Source organism: Triticum urartu, chromosome 4 (assembly GCF_003073215.2).
Source record: "Triticum urartu cultivar G1812 chromosome 4, Tu2.1, whole genome shotgun sequence".
NCBI lineage: Eukaryota > Viridiplantae > Streptophyta > Magnoliopsida > Poales > Poaceae > Triticum > Triticum urartu.
Window position 1 is genome coordinate 586,120,008 of NC_053025.1, and position 17,517 is coordinate 586,137,524.

Here is a 17,517-nt window from a genome sequence, read left to right on the forward strand (position 1 = left end):
CTTGGTTGTTTTGGCAAGAATTCCAGCTTGGGAGAAAATCCATGTTTGTCAATTGTCATTTGAAAGCTATAGACTTATCAATCCATTTCGAGACAGAGAACTTACGATCAACCATCACACGTAAATTGCTGACATATTTGCTCACACAACCGTCGCAAGTAAATTGCAGACAAGTTTTGGCATTTGGCCACACAGTAAAGCAAAAAAATAAAATACTTTTGTGACATTACTTACAAGTGGTCTCTGAAAATAACCAAAATGTCATTAACATTTATCCCTCCTCTCAACCTCTTTGTTCTATTTCCGTCCTCCCGTCTCTGTTTCTCCTTCCTGTCTCTATCTACAGCTCTCACTGCTCCATCTCTATCTACTGCCCTTCAAGTACTGTGGATAGTGGATAAATACTGAGAGATGAACTGGCCCCTAATTAGCTCTGAATTATTGTCACGTCACACGCAAAGTTGGGCCAACGAAAAGAACAGGCACATAACATGAACTTACTAACGACTCCCTGTATGAGAAACCAAATATCAAACTGGGCAGGGAAGGTGGTTAATATCATCAGTGGCATAGAGGTAACTCTACTCCATCCCCCAGAAGCCCGAATGGCATTTGTTTTTTCTTTTGCAATCAATACAAAAAACTATCACATGATATGTTAATCAAAGCGATATTATTTTGAGGTCAAGTGTTCAATCCAACATACTAAAAAGGAGTAAAGAACAAGTTAGTTCTCACCGCTCAGTCTATATCTACAGCTCTGAATTACTGTGGATAGTGAACAGATCATGGGACATGAACCGGTGCCCTAATTAGCTCTGGATTATTATGAAACATCACACAGGGACATTGGGGCGACCAAAAAGAACAGTCACATAGCACGAACTGATGCTAATGCAAGCATGACTGCAGCCTATAACATAAATCAATGATCCTTGAGTAAATATGCATATGCAAGCTACCCAAGATCATCTCGAGATGCAAGAATATATGCTCACATCTGTCAGAGATACTTGCCTATGAGAAATCAAATGTCAAACTGGGCAGGGAAGGTAGATAATACCATCAGTGACATATAGGCAACCACTACAGGGTCCAGAAGCTCAAATACGGTTAGGTTTTTCTTTGGCAATCAATACAAAAAATATCACATGATGCATTTATGTACTGCAGAATGCTGAAGCTTAACTGCTTAAGCATATGGTTTTGCCTTTTCCAAGCTAGTTGAAATCTACCAAATGAACTAGATTTTACCTTTATGTAGAAGCCAGGAAGATCACTGATAATTGTAAAGCAGAAAAAACAGATTTAGTACATGTTCATTTCTACTACATTGCTAGCAAGGCAAAAGAAATCATTTATGTGTCAAAGCAAATTTAGAACATGTTCCCAACACAAGGAATGAATCGGGTGGGATCAAAGGTGCCGCGAGTATCAAAGCCTTAACAGCAGACACACCCAGTCAGAGAACAGGACAAATTCTAATTTCAACGAACAAAATAATCTAAGAAACTACTCCTGTGCTGCTGTGCTTAACCATATGAAAGGGCATGTATTCTTAGGTTGCAGTCATTACCAGTTTGGTTGATACCATCCAGTGCTTTATGATTTGCGTATCGTTTTTCTTCCAGAAATGCACAGAAGAAGCACTTTAAATGGATAAATAGACGTGCACGCTATCTATTTTCAAAGCTCTTCATGGAAGTGCAAGCATTGCAGCAGTTAATGATTGAACAACTTCATGGCTTATTAGACATCCAGGAAGATAACTATATGGCTCAATCCTCTATAGCACCATGCTCCCTAATTTTTAAGGCCTCACATTCAATTGAGGTCTCCAATTTAAAATTGGGTCACTTGATTTTGACTGTGTCAACAATTTCTCAAGGAGTTCTCTAATGCAATTCTTTTAATTTACTATGCTCCTTAATTTTGAAGCTCTCCCGTTCAATTAAGATATTCAATTTTAGAATTGGTTCACATTTTGACTGGATCAACGATTTCTCAAATCAAACGGCAGCAACCGGAATATAAAAACGTATCAATCCCGAGCAACCTCTCATAACCTAGAAAAAATAAGCGCCAACATGTGATACTATAGCGCCAATATAGTACATGCAGTAACCGACGTAGAAAATTTCCCCATACAATTATGGATTGATTAGCAGATAACACAGAAACACACCGCGAAAGGCCCACCAAAACACCACATTTATAAGTAAAAAAGAAAACACACTCCATCTCGCCCACTCGCCAAACCAAATATTGCCTCAGTTCCAAAATATAAGCTGTATTCATTTTTTCAAAAGTCAAAATTCTTTAACTTTGACCAAGTTCAGAGCCAAAATTATCGACTCCCACAATACTAATTATATAAAGTATGAAAAATTGATTTCATGATGAATCTAATGATACCGATTTGATATTATGGATACCGATATATTTCTCTACAAATTCGGTAGTTTTGACTTTTCAAAAAACTAATCACCGTAAAGTTTAAAACAGAGGGAGTACCAAAATATGAAAACCCAACAACATCAATGGCGCAGCAAAGCGCGCCCAACCCTTCTAGTATAGGTGAATAACTAAGCAAAATAAACAGGCCATCTTGTACTTTGCAGCAAATGTTCAAGCATGCAAATCTGTAAATGCATAGGCATTGGAGTAGTATCCTGAAACAGAATAAAAACAACTTATTTACAACTCTCGGATTTGATATATCACCCCTGTGAAGAACAGACATCACCACTGTAAGAAACAAACACTGCGGATCTTATCAAACAGCTTTTGGAAATGTACACCGATGTTCGAGAACAGCATAGTTAAAGCTTCTAAACTAAAGATTGTGACATTTTTTCTTCAATAAAGAAACAACAATCCCGCTGTAAGTTGTCAGAACTCAGAACAATTGGGCCAAGGAACTTCCAACAAATAATAAAACCATCTACAGTGGCAAGCGCAGGCTTTACTCCTATCCTAACTCTGCAATGTTGAGCAAGATTTTACCTCTGCGGTTTGCACCTCATCCTATGCCGGGTAAAGTCCGAAACATACTTATATATCTTGCTACACCCCGGCGTCCTGCATTTATAGGGCTTTTCCCCTGTATGAACTTGGAAATGATCAGCCAGAGCCCATGTCCACTTGAAAGCCATACTGCAACCTTCCCACGGACACTTGTAAGGTGTCTCCTCGTTGTGAATGCTCTGGTGGCGTCTCAGATACTTGTGGGATCTAAAATGTTTGCCACATGACTTGATCGTGCACATGTTCTTCTTGTGGACAGAAAGTTCGGCTCTTTTCTTGAATGTCATGTGGCAGTAGTCAATGTCACATTCAAATCGTCCCTTCCTCTTTTTACCCTTGCTTGAGGCTGAATTGTCCACAAGACCTCTCTTTATGTCGGCGAGTTTAATGTCTGCAGATTCAGCGTTTGACATCGTACTCTCACAAGGAACAGTTATGTCAAATGTCGCCTTTTCCTCACACTGACCATAGATGTCACCATCACCCATTTCAAGTTGGTCTGTCTTTGTTTCTTCCATATCCAGCTTTCTTTTACCTCTGCGCCTGGCATAACATATGACATCAGTTCTCCCTGATTGACCAACACTTCTAACAACTACGCCTGATGCACATGAAACACTGGGTGCATCATCCTGTGGTATTACTTCATCAAAAGCTAGACTCTTGTCCGTAACAGGACAAGTGCTCATGGCATTCACAGAACAAACATCTCCCCTGTCGTCTCTAGAAGGTTGCACTTTGGTGGCAACAGACTCTCCTGCATTTTCAATCTGCACATTGGCACTATCCAAATCACAGTCAAGAGTTTCTGGCTCATTTAAAGCAGCATCACTATCTCCACTACAAGCAGAAGCTTGGCCAGTAACTTCTGGTTCTGAAGCAGCATCGGTAGCAATAGAAACCCCCCGTGTAATTTCCAATTCGGTAGATTCATTTATAAGAGAAGGTCGACCTGTATCTTCTGGTTCTATGGAAACTTCAGTGTCGAGGTTAGCACCTCCTGTAACTCCTGTCTCAGTGACAAGAGAAACTCTTCCTATAAGTCCAGGATGAGTTGTAGCTTCAGTAACAAGTGAACCTAACAGTACTGAATCCATTTCAGCAGTAGATTCATTCGCAAAAGAAGGTCCAATTTTAATTTCCGGTTCTGCAGTGCCTTCATTGTCAAGGGGAGCTCCAGTTGTAACTTCCAACGCGGTGACTACGTCTGCTGCCTCAGCTGCAGGTTCACTCACAAGTGAACCTGCCTCTGAAACCTCTCGCTCAGTAGCAGCTCCATTAGCAAGAGAAACTCTTTCTGGTAGTCCTGGATGAGTTGCAGCTTCAGTAACAAGGGAACCTGAGTGTACAAAATCCATTTCAGCAGCAGATTCATTGGCAGGAGAAGCTTCCATTTTAGTATCTGGCTCTGCAACACCTTTGTTGTCGAAGGAAGCTACAGTTGTAACTCTAAGAGCGGCGACTACATCTGCAGCCTCAGTTGCAGTTTTAGCAGCACATTCATTGACAGGAGAAGCTCCCATTTTAATATCTGGCTCTGCAACACCTTGGTTGTCGAGGGGAGCTCCTGGTGTGGTGACTAAATCTGCTGCCTCAGTTGCAGCTTCAGAAGCAGATTCGTCGACAGGAGAAGCACCCATTTTAATATCTTGCTCTGCGTCACCTTTGTTGTCAAGGGGAGCTCCAGTTGTAACTTCCGACCTGATGGCTACGTCTGCTGCCTCAGTTGCAGCTTCGGAAGCAGATTTATGGATGGTAGGAGCTCCCATTTCAGTATCTGGATCTGCAACGCCTTTGTTGTCAAGGGGAGCCCCGGTTGTAATTCCCGATGAGGTGGCTACATCTGCTGCCTCAGTTGCAGCTTCACTCACAAGACAAAGTCCCCCTGAAACTTCTGTCTCAGCAACAGCTTCATCGGCGAGAGAAGCTCCACTTATAACCTCTGGCCCAGCGATCGATCCACTCACAAGGGAAACTCCCACTGAAACGTCTCGCTCCCCAGCAGCTTCATCAGCGAGAGAAACTCCACTCATAACTTCTGTCTCAGTGATCGATCCACTCACAAGAGAAGCTCCCCCGATAACCTCCGGGTCAGTGACAGAGCCATTCACAAGAGGAGTTGCCACTCCAACCTCCTGCTCAGCAGTAGCTTCATCAACAACATGGACTCCTTCCATGACTACCGGCTCAGTAGCAGCTTCGCTGACCAGAGTAGTCTCCTCCATAGATTCTGGCCTCACAGAACCTTTAATCACAGAGTGCTCATGGCCCACCTCACATTCTTGAGCTGGAATCATTTGTCAAACACCAAGAGAACAAATATTTCAAACATTAGTAGCAAGCCAATCATTTTTTGAATAAAAAGCCAAGCATTTTTGTTTGGAGAATAGAAGAAGCTACACGTTTTTAAGCACTGAAGTGACCGAAAAAAACAGTAGTAGGGTGTGGCAGCGTAGAAGGCACCTTCAAGGACGGGAGGTTGCTGAGGTAGGCGGGCGCGGTGGTCCTGGTCGCCCTTGAGCAGCTCGCCCTCCGGCTCCAGGCCGGCAATGTGCCCCTTGTGCTTAACCCCGTCCGGAGCAACCTGCGATTCCGCGGAACGCACAAGCGAGCGTGAGGACCGGACCCCCGTTCCAGCCGAGCCAAAATCGCCGCTTTCCCCAGAGGGCAGGCAGGGCGATGTAATGCGGATGGGGGAGGGGGAGGGGGGAGTGGGTACCTGCGGGTCGGAGCCGCGGGTGAGCTCGCAGATGGCGCAGTCGTCGGCGGCGGCGTGGAGCCAGGGCCGGGTGCGGCGGGGGCGCGGCGGGGGCCGAGGAGGCGAGCAGGCGCGCGGCGTAGCGCCGGATGCGCATGGCGGTGGCCGGGGGCGGGGGCGGGGGCGGGGGCGAGAGGCGGGGCGGAGGGGTGGGGAATTTTGGGGGGAGCAGCACCGCGTGGGGAGGGGGAGGGGAAGGGGGGGAGGGAATTTTCTGGTGGCGTGGCGTGGTGTGGTGCGGTGGCTCCTCCTCTCGGGCCCGAGCTCCTGCTTGCTGTGGGGGGTGGGGGGTGGGGGGTGGGGGCTGGGCTCGCTCTCACCGCGGCGTCAGCTAGGGTTGCTGCCGTGACCCGACCAAATTGACGGGGCGCCGTCTGCCTCCTCCAGTGGGTGTGGTGTGGGTGCGGAAGTGCTCTTCTCCTCCTTGGTCCTCTTGGGAAGCCCAACCGCCGTCAAAACCGGGTGCCGCTGAAATTACTCGTAAATTTTTATGTGGAAAGGCGGAAGCCCTGCCCATTTGATTACGGAAATGCTAAAAATCTGATGTCGAATTTTTAAGCATGGCAAATCGAATATTGTTTATATGGCAAATTGCGTGTTTCGAACATGCTAGCTGAGCATTGCGCCAAAACATGCTCGCAACCCTTTTCATCGGGAATCAGGACGCGACATATGGTCCCTCGTTTCGCAAGAGGCGGTGGGCGGAAGATCGGGATCCGGCACATAGCCGGTGTGATGGCCTCAAAACGGCCCAGCAAACGAAGCGCATTTCGCTTCGACTATGACCCTAGGCCAGACGAGACTACCTGCTAAGTTTAAGCATATAAATAAGCGGAGGACAAGAAGCTTACAAGGATTCTGTTGTGGAATTGTCACGGCAGATGTCCTAGTGTGAGGACTTAGTCGTGAGGCCAACGCATCTATGTGGTAACTTGAGAGGGGTTGAGCGGAATCGAGAGATGCAACACAAGACAAGGGTTTAGACAACTTCGGACCCCCAGGAAACATCATCCGGTAACAACCCCACGTGCTGTTTGTGGCTATGTCTTATTATCATCACGAGGGAGTCGTCGTAAACCGGCTCTCCTAGTTATGTCTAGCCCTAAAGATCCTCTCCCTCTTGGGGTGCCCTGCCCCTCCTTATATAAGTTGAAGGGGCGGGTTACATGAGAAGTCCCAGTAGAACTAGGATTAGTCTATCTTCTATTACAAGCCAGATACAAGTCCGGGTCTTGATTTCTTGTAAAGGAAATATTCCTCACGCCTTTCCTCTTTAAGCCGGCCCACCATATCATGAGCCGGTCTTTTAGGCATTAGGCCTTGTCATCCATCTGAAACACTCGCCGGGTCACCAATGAGTCTTCAGGCTCGTGAGTCGTCACACCAGTGAACCGCCAGACACGTGAGTCGCCAATCCTCTGGCGGGTCACCAATGAAACGACAAGTCCGGCCAGGTCATACCGCGGGGTATATCCCCGACATTAGCCCCCAGTTTAATTTGGATTTATCCATGTTAAACTGATCCTGTAAATAAAACTCAAAAACAAATTTAACAGGTTGTGCTCCGGGTTAAATATTCTTGTAAGCCGGCACCTGAACATCCTTAAGTCCTTGTCATTTCCTTCTTCTAGAAAATCCGGGTGAATAGACCAGCTTCATAATCAATTTGCTTGTAGAAGAAAATATTGTAAATAAAGAATCCATTTGAGTCGGCCTTCAATGCTCTGACTTGACAAAATATTGGTCTTCAAATATTCAACTGATATTCAGCCGGCTTGAAGATGTAGAACTTGCCGGTTTATGATTACCAACATTGCCAGGTTATAAAAACTGATGATTCCGTGTCACATCCCTAGTTCTGGTATGATCCTAGGCTTGCTTTGTGCATTATGTTTAAATTTCAAATGAAATTGAAATGGGGATGTTTCAAACCCTAGCACCAAAGCAAATTCAAATAGGTTTAAATTAAAAATGGAATTTCAGTGAACCCAAAATGCTTTTCAAAAATGTTCATGGTCTTTGGGAAAATGTTGGAAACAACAACCAGGGGTGATGCACATTTTTACTAGACATTTTGGATTTTTGAATGAACCCATATGTATTTGAATTGGAGCTGTTTAAAATAATATAAATATTTTAGAGGCTCCAAAAATGTTGGAATTTGGTGAGGGCCTCTGGTATATTATAACTAGTGGTCACAAGGAATCTCAACATTTTTATATTTGTGCTGGTATTTATTTTTAAGTCAAAAACAAATGTCAGAAATAGAAAAGAAAACAAAAAAGGGAAAACACTTACCTGAGGCCTGGCTTACCTGGCACCCCCAGCCGACCCAGCAGAGGCCCAGCCCACTGGCCACTGCCAGTCACCACTTACCTCCCGCCAGGAGGACGCCGAGCGCGTGGCCGACGCACGCCGGCGCACGCCCGGCCACCTCCTGCTTGCCGCCTCCCTCTAGACGCCCCTGGAGACGCCACACAGCCTCCCCGACCCCCTCTCACTCTCCCCCGTGCTTCTCCTCTCCTCTGTCACCCTCTCTCGCACGCACCCGAGCGCAGCCGACGCCACTGCTCGCCGTTGCCGCGGCCACTGCCTCCCCCTCGTCCCTCCGTCGTGTCCACGCGCTCCGTCGCTGTGGGCTACGCCTCCTCGACGAGACGCACGGCGCCGGAAGCCCCTAGACGCTGCAAGCACCGCCGTTCCCCTCGTCGGCCACCGAAGATCCTCGCCGTCGATTCGCTGCCCACCGGCCGTCCCCGCGGCTGCCGAGTCCTCCGTTAGCCTCGCTGTGAGCTCCTCTGCCGTTTCCCTCTCTCACCATGCTCTGTTGCGCCGTGTACCCGCCTTTTCCACCCCGGCCGAAGCCATCGCCGCCGCCGCCCCTCGCCGTCGTGGCCACAGCTGCCGCAGCTCGCAGCCGAGCTCGCCGTTGCACTCAGTGCACTCTGGCGAGTCGAGCGGACCCGCTCGCAGCTCCTGCTGTGCCCCAAAACACCCCGCACGCACCTGGCCGAACTCCGGCCGCCGCACTCGTCGTCGCCGGCGCCACTCCGGCCGCTCCCCGGCCGCGCCACCACCACGGCTGGATGCGGACGAGCGTCCGCACCCCGTAGCTGCACTCCGCGTGCCAAATAGCCCCCTGTAGGCAAAACCCGCAGCGCACCGCCGCGTTTGGCTTGCCGGCGGCTAAACGCCGGCGGCCGCTGACCTTTGACTGGCGTGGGTTGACCCCCATAGCCCAGTTTGACCTCCCCCTCTCTCTCACTGACTTACGGGCCCCGCCCGACTAATTACTTTAGTTAGCTTTAATTAACTAGCTAGATTAGCTACTACGGTCACTGACTAGTGGGCCCTGCCCAGTTAGTTAGGACTAACTAACTTAGTTAGTTGACTGGGTCACTGACCAGTGGGACCCACTGGTCAGGTTTGACCTGGTCAGCCCCGTTGACTCGCTTACGTCATGCTGACGTAGAGCTGACGCAATAATTGATTTCTGGAATTATTTTAACTCAGGAAATTCCAGAATATTGCCTAAACTTCAAAAAATCATAGAAATTCAACTGTAGCTCAGAATGAAATAAATTATATATGAAAAATTATCAGAAAATGCAAGGAATCCATTTATGCCAGTTACATGCATGAAAAACCAACTTATACATGCTGTATAAGTGAAAACATAATATGGTGAATATGTGGACTCGTGTGCGTCTTCTCACCTCAAAGAAGTTTCTGATACTCGTAGTATAGGTTAGCCACTGAGTCAAAGCTGGCTTGCTGCTGTTAACTCCACCACCCCCCCTTGTTGATAATGTTGCATATGTAGATAGTTCTGATGTAAGACTTGCTGAGTACCTTTGTACTCACATTTGCTTATTTATGTTTTGCAGTTGGTTACACTAGTGACTTCGACGAGTAGCAATGCTAAAAATCTGACGTCGGATTTTTAAGCATGGCAAATTGAATATTTTTTATATGGCAAATTACGCGTTTCAAGCATGCCAGCTGAGCATCGCGCCAAAACATGCTCGCAGCCCTTCTCATCGGGAATCAGGACGCGGCATATGGTCCCTTGTTTCGCAAGAGGCGGTGGGCGGAAGATCGGGATCTGACACATAGCCGGTGTGATGGCCTCAGAACGACCCAGCAAACGAAGCGCATTTCGCTTCGATCATGACCCCAGGCCAGACGAGACTACCCGCTGAGTTTAAGCATATAAATAAAGCGGAGGACAAGAAGCTTACAAGGATTCTGTCATGGAATTGTCACGGCAGATGTCCTAGTGTGAGGACTTAGTCGTGAGGCCAACGCATCTGTGTGGTAGCTTGAGAGGGGTTGAGCGGAATCGAGAGATGCAACACAAGACAAGGGTTTAGACAGCTTCGGGCCCCGGGAAACATCATCCGGTAACAACCCTACGCGCCGTTTGTGGCTATGTCTTATTATCATCACGAGGGAGTCGCCGTAAACCGGCTCTCCTAGTTATGTCTAGCCCTAAAGATCCTCTCCCTCTTGGGGTGCCCTGCCCCTCCTTATATAAGTTGAAGAGACAGGTTACATGAGGAGTCCTAGTAGGACTAGGATTAGTGTATCTTCTATTACAAGCCAGATACAAGTCCGGGTCTTGATTTCTTGTAAGGGAAATATTCCTCACGCCTTTCCTCTTTAAGCCGGCCCACCATATCATGAGTCGGCCTTCTGGGCATTAGGCCTTGTCATCCATCTGAAACACCCGTCGGGTCACCAATGAGTCTTCAGGCTCGTGAGTCCTCACACCAGTGAACCGTCAGACACGTGAGTCGCCAATCCTCTGGCGGGTCACCAATGAAACGCCAAGTCTGGTCGGGACATATATCCGGTCGGGTCATACCGCGGGGTATATCCCCGACATTCGCCCCCAGTTTAATTTGGATTTATCCATGTTAAACTGATTCTGTAAACAAAACACAAAAACAAATTTAATAGGTTGTGCTCCGGGTTAAATATTCTTGTAAGCCGGCACCTGAACATCCTTAAGTCCATGTCATTTCCTTCTTCTAGAAAATCCGGGTGAATATACCAGCTTCATAATCAATTTGCTTGTAGAAGAAAATATTGTAAATAAAGAATCCATTTGATTCGACCTTCAATGCTCTGACTTGACAAAAATATTAGTCTTCAAATATTCAACTGATATTCAGCCGACTTGAAGATGTAGAACTTGCCGGTTTATGATTACCAACATTGCCAGGTTATAAAAACTGATGATTCCGGGTCATGACTGTTATAGGCACCGGGTCATGACTGTTGCCAACGCCGGTTCATGATTGTTGATGATGCCGGGTTATGATTGTTGCAGACACCGGGTCATAATGATTGGTGACGCCGGGTCAACCTGGTTTGCTCAAAACTGAGAATTTGAAAATATATCTCCCTTATATCCGTGTTACATGTAGCCCCCAAGTCTTGAGCAGAGAAAAGTGATGACTTAAGACTTACTTCAATATAAATAACCACTTTGAAGAAATCCATGTTGTTCATCTCAGTCGCTAGTAAAAAACTGAATATTCCATATATGTAGCCCCCAAGTGCAGGGTTGTCATGCTTTGTAGCAGCCTGGGACTTGTAATTGCCTTATACTCATGAAAACTTCAACCAGTGTAGCCCCCAAGGGTCGGGTCATTATGCAATAATGAGCAGGGACTTTGTATGTATGATCATATAGATTTCAAGCAGCAATGTGTAGCCCCCAAGGGCCGGCTTAGTAAGATAATACTAAGTTGGGACTTTATATATACTTCATTGAATTTAACCCTCACCATGGGCTTGAACCCACGTCCATAAGGTTAAAAGCTTTATACTCTACCAACCGAGTAGTGGACCTTTCAATATAATGGATTAAGGCTTGTGTACCTTGAATTTTTGACAGGAGCAATTGGTAGCCCCCAAGGGCCGGCTCATTCTGATGTGACGAGTCAGGTCTTCAATAAGGCAAGTAAAAAATGACCTTGCATTAGCCCCAAGTGCTACGGTGCATGCTGACAGTGACATGGGACTTGCATATTTGATGTAATCTCAACTTGAATAATGTAGCCCCCAAGTGTCGGGTCGTAAGCCTGCAGCGACTCGGGACTATTCCTTTCATTGTAGAATGAATCATATCCAAATAATAGCCATTGCGCTGAAGCGACTTTTAAAACCTTAATCATAATACTGGTTATTGATAACCATAATAAAAATCTAGCCATGTTGGCTATTAAAGATTTGAATAATATAGCCTGGCCTGAAAAACCGATTCCTGCCGTATAAACCAGTATATCCATGCACATATGATGCATGATATGATGATGTAATGATGATGCAATGTATGATGCAATATATGATGATGTATGTGTATGATAACAGAATACTTCAATGAAACTAGCATGATAGCCACTGGAGTATCCTCGCTTTCTGTAAGCCGGCTCTCACATGACCCAATCGATGTTTTAACCTGGATAAGTTCAGATATGACTTATTGAGAGTACACGAGGTCGGAGTAGCATCAAGCAAACATGCAAGTTTAACCAAATTTCAATGAATGCGACTTAGTAGCCTGGATCTATCCTGACTATCTGTAATCCGTGCTCTCACATAACAGCCGGCGTTTTAACCTTAACAAGCTCATGATCTTTGGTGAATACACCGTAAAAGATTGATTGTTAAGAGTTCAGCGGGTCAATCAGGATTACCTGATGAAGAAGCAGCTGGTATACAGGTAGGATGACCCGGAAAGGTTATGTCCTCTTTGGTGAATACACCTATGTTTGAACAAGATAACCTGGAAACTTTGGTGAATACATCTGGTGTTCCAAGCCAGTCAAGAGGGTAGTAATGCTATGTTCTCTTTGGTGAATACACCTATGTTTGAACAGGAAGCCCCCAAGTGACATATTCGTGAGCTGTGCTTGCCGGGTACCTATGTTTGAGTTGTGTTGTGCATCCAACTCTCTTTGGTTCGTGTAATTTTTCTGAGAACTCGAACTTGCGAGAGATTAATTCTTTTAAACCGGAATTTCAAACCGGATATTGAAAGTTTCAAAGCTTTGTGAGAGACCAATTTACCTTGAACTGGATTTTAAACCGGAATTCTTCTTTTTAAGCCGGAAATTTTCTAACGGCCTTTAAACATTTGCTAATAAGGTAATAACCTCCGGGGCCGGGTTATTTTTCCCTCCAATGACCCCGAGTTCTTGAATTCACTGAAACCAGCCAATTCTGCCGAGTCATATTATTGTAGCCCATGAGTCTCAAGACGATTCAAGGAGTTGGCTTGAGATTCTTTATATTTGACTGTGATATAAACCGGCATGAATCATTCAACAACTCAGTGATATAATAGTCCCTTTTGTAGTAGACAACTTGTCCTGCATTAGAGAGCTTGCAAACCAGAGTAATTGTTCTTTTTAAAGAAAGCAATATGTAATATAAGAATGTACTGGATTGATTTCACCTGATATGTTAGGCCGGAAACTATTCACTGCGGAGTTGATAATCACTGAAATCAATCACGGGTGAGTCGACCGCAGGAGCAGACAAATGAGTCGGCCGCGACGTTGTAAACCGCTGCAGACGGGCGAGTCAATCGCAGGCGCGGTATACCGCGCAGACGGCGAGTCAATCGCGGGCGCGGTCCGAATGAGTTGAGGTGGATCGAGCTGCACGGGCGGTGGCTTGCACACGCCCATTCAACAACAAGCGAGTGCGGATGCGAGCGCATGATGATGCTAACACACACTCCATAGGCATAGCATGTCACCACCCCCTTTTTTTGTAATCATTATCCTGCACAAAATATGTCACGGACAAGAGTAATTGTTATTTGACAAAAAACAATATGTACCAATAAAATAGACGTAGATAAACATCACCTGACTTGTCCGAACGATGGATGATCCGTATATATAGCGTCCATGAATAACCTGTTGGGGACGTAGCAGAATTTTCAAAATTTTCTACGCATCACCAAGATCAATCTATGGAGTCATCTAGCAACGAAGAAGAGGAGTGCATCTACATACCCTTGTAGATCGCGAGCGAGAAGCGTTCAAGAGAACGGGGTTGATGGAGTCGTACTCGTCGTGATCCAAATCACCGATGACCGAGCGCCGAACGGACGGCACCTCCGCGTTCAACACACGTACGGTTGGGAAGACGTCTCCTCCTTCTTGATCCAGCAAGGGGGAAGGAGAGGTTGATGGAGATCCAGCAGCACGACGGCGTGGTGGTGGAAGCAGCGGGGATCTCGGCAGGGCTTCGCCAAGCTCAGCGAGAGGGAGAGGTGTTACGAGGGGAGAGGGAGGCGCCAGGGGCTAGGGTGCGGCTCCCATGCGCCTCCCCACTATATATAGGGGTGGAGGGGGCTGGTTTCTTGCCCTCCAAGTCCATTGGGGCGTTGGCAAAGGTGGGGGAAAGAAATCCCATCATTTCCCTTCCCCACCGATTGTTATCCCCCCTTTTTAGGGATCTTGATCTTATCCCTTCGGGATATGATCTTATTCCTTCTAAGGGGGGATCTTGGTGCGCCTTGACCAGGGGTGTGGGGCCTTGCCCCCACTACCCACGTTCATGTGGGTCCCCCCATGCAGGTGGGCCCCACTCCGGAACCTTCTAGAACCTTCCCGGTACAATACCGAAAAATCCCGAACATTTTCCGGTGGCCAAAATAGGACTTCCTATATATAAATCTTTACCTCCGGACCATTCCGGAACTCCTCGTGACGTCCGGGATCTCATCCGGGACTCCGAACAACTTTCGGGTTACCGCATACTAATATCTCTACAACCCTAGCGTCACCGAACCTTAAGTGTGTAGACCCTACGGGTTCGGGAGACATGCAGACATGACGAGACGACTCTCCGGGTCAATAACCAAAAGCGGGATCTGGATACCCATGTTGGCTCCCACATGTTCCACGATGATCTCATCGGATGAACCACGATGTCGAGGATTCAATCAATCCCGTATTCAATTCCCTTTGTCCAGCGGTATTGTACTTGCCCGAGATTCGATCGTCGGTATCCCGATACCTTGTCAATCTCGTTACGGCAAGTCTCTTTACTTGTTCCGTAACACATCATCCCGTGATCAACTCCTTGGTCACATTGTGCACATTATGATGATGTCCTACCGAGTGGGCCCAGAGATACCTCTCCGTCACGGAGTGACAAATCCCAGTCTCGATTCGTGCCAACCCAACAACACTTTCGGAGATACCCGTAGTGCACCTTTATAGCCACCCAGTTACGTTGTGACGTTTGGCACACCCAAAGCATTCCTACGGTATCCGGGAGTTGCACAATCTCATGGTCTAAGGAAATGATACTTGACATTAGAAAAGCTTTAGCATACGAACTACACGATCTTTGTGCTAGGCTTAGGATTGGGTCTTGTCCATCACATCTCTCCTAATGATGTGATCCCGTTATCAACGACATCCAATGTCCATGGTCAGGAAACCGTAACCATCTATTGATCAACGAGCTAGTTAACTAGAGGCTTACTAGGGACATGGTGTTGTCTATGTATCCACACATGTATCTGAGTTTCCTATCAATACAATTCTAGCATGGATAATAAACGATTATCATGAACAAGGAAATATAATAATAACCAATTTATTATTGCCTCTAGGGCATATTTCCAAACAGTCTCCCACTTGCACTAGAGTCAATAATCTAGTTCACATCGCCATGATTAACACTCACAGGTCACATCGCCATGTGACCAACATCCAAAGAGTTTACTAGAGTCAATAATCTAGTTCACATCACTATGTGATTAACACTCAATGAGTTCTGGGTTTGATCATGTTATGCTTGTGAGAGAGGTTTTAGTCAACGGGTCTGCAACATTCAGATCCGTATGTACTTCGCAAATCTCTACTGCTATATTTGGAGCCATTTCAAATAACTGTTCTACTTGGAGCTATTCTAAATTGTTGCTCCATTATACGTATCCGGTATCTCTACTCAGAGCTATCCGGATAGGTGTTAAGCTTGCATCGACGTAACTCTTTACGTCGAACTCTTTATCACCTCCATAACCGAGAAACATATCCTTATTCCTCTAAGGATAATTTTGACCGCTATCTGGTGATCTACTCCTAGATCACCTTTGTACCCTCTTGCCAGATATGTGGCAAGGCACACATCAGGTGCGGTACTCAGCATGGCATACCGTATAGAGCCTATGACAAAAGCATAGGGGACGACCTTCGTCCTTCCTCTTTCTTCTGCCGTGGTCGAGCTTTAAATCATAACTTCATACCTTACAACTCAGGCAAGATCCTTCTTTGACTGGTCCATCTTGAACACCTTCAAGATCATGTCAAGGTATGTGCTCATTTGAAAGTACCATTAAGCGTTTTGATCTATCCTTATAGATCTTGATGCTCAATGTTCAAGTAGCTTAATCCAGGCTTTCCATTGAAAAACACTTTCCAAATAACCCTATATGCTTTCCAGAAATTCTACATCATTTCTGATCAACAATATGTCAACAACATATACTCATCAGAAATTCTATAGTGCTCCCACTCACTTCTTTGGAAAATACAAGTTTCTCATAAACTTTGTATAAACCCAAAGCTTTGATCATCTCAAAGCGATACATCCAAACTCCGAGATGCTTACTCCAGTCCTTAGAAGGATTGCTGGAGCTTTGCATTACTTGTTAGCATTTTTTCAAGGACTTGACAAACCTTCTGTGTATCACATACAACCTTTCCTCAAGAAAATCGTCAAGGAAACAATATTTTGACATCGTATCTGCAAGATTTCATAAACAATGCAGTAACTGCTAACATAATTCCAACAGACTCTTAGCATCGCTACGAGTGAGAAAGTCTCATCATAGTCAACTCCTTGAACTTGTCGGAAAACATCTTAATGACAAGTCGAGCTTTCTTAATGGTGATACTTACCACCATTGTCCGTCTTTTTTTTAAAATCCATATGTACCCAACAGCCTTATGACCATCAAGCAGTTCTTCCAAAGTCTACACTTTGTTTTCATACATGGATCCTCTCTCGGATTTTATGGCCTCGAGCCATTTATCGGAATCCGGGCCCACCATCGCTTCTCCATAGCTCGTAGGTTCATTGTTGTCTAGCAACATGACTTCCAAGACAGGATTACGTACCACTCTGAAGTAGTACGCATCCTTGTCGTCCTACGAGGTTTGGTAGTGACTTGATCCGAAGTTTCATGATCACTATCATAAGCTTCCACTTCAATTGGTGTAGGTGCCACAGGAACAACTCCCTGTGCCCTGCTACACACTAGTTGAAGTGACGGTTCAATAACCTCATCAAGTCTCCACCATCCTCCCACTCAATTCTTTCGAGAGAAACTTTTCCTCGAGAAAGGACCCGATTCTAGAAACAATCCCTATTGCTTTCGGATCTGAGACAGGAGGTATACCCAACTGTTTTGGGTACTCTATGAAGATGCATTTATCCGCTTTGGGTTCGAGCTTATCAGCCTGAAACTTTTTCACATAAGCGTTGCAGCCCCAAACTTTTAAGAAATGACAGCTTAGGTTTCTCTAAACCATAGTTCATACGGTGTCATCTCATCGGAATTACGTGGTGCCCTATTTAAAGTGAATGTGGTTGTCTCTAATGCCTAACCCATAAACTATCGTGGTAATTCGATAAGAGACATCATGGTATGCATCATATCCAATAGGGTGCAGTTATGATGTTCGGACACA

General features: G+C 45.9%; 1 protein-coding gene across 1 annotated transcript; it reads right to left on the reverse strand.

Moving 5' to 3' along the window:
- Positions 1-2,673: 2,673 nt before the first annotated feature.
- LOC125552918 (protein sister of odd and bowel-like) lies at positions 2,674-5,950 on the reverse strand. The gene is given in 4 exon segments (XM_048716642.1): positions 2,674-5,314; positions 5,491-5,611; positions 5,747-5,810; positions 5,812-5,950. Coding segments are annotated over 4 exon segments (2,568 nt in total). The 5' UTR covers positions 5,883-5,950; the 3' UTR covers positions 2,674-3,002.
- Between the last annotated feature and the right edge of the window lie 11,567 nt (positions 5,951-17,517).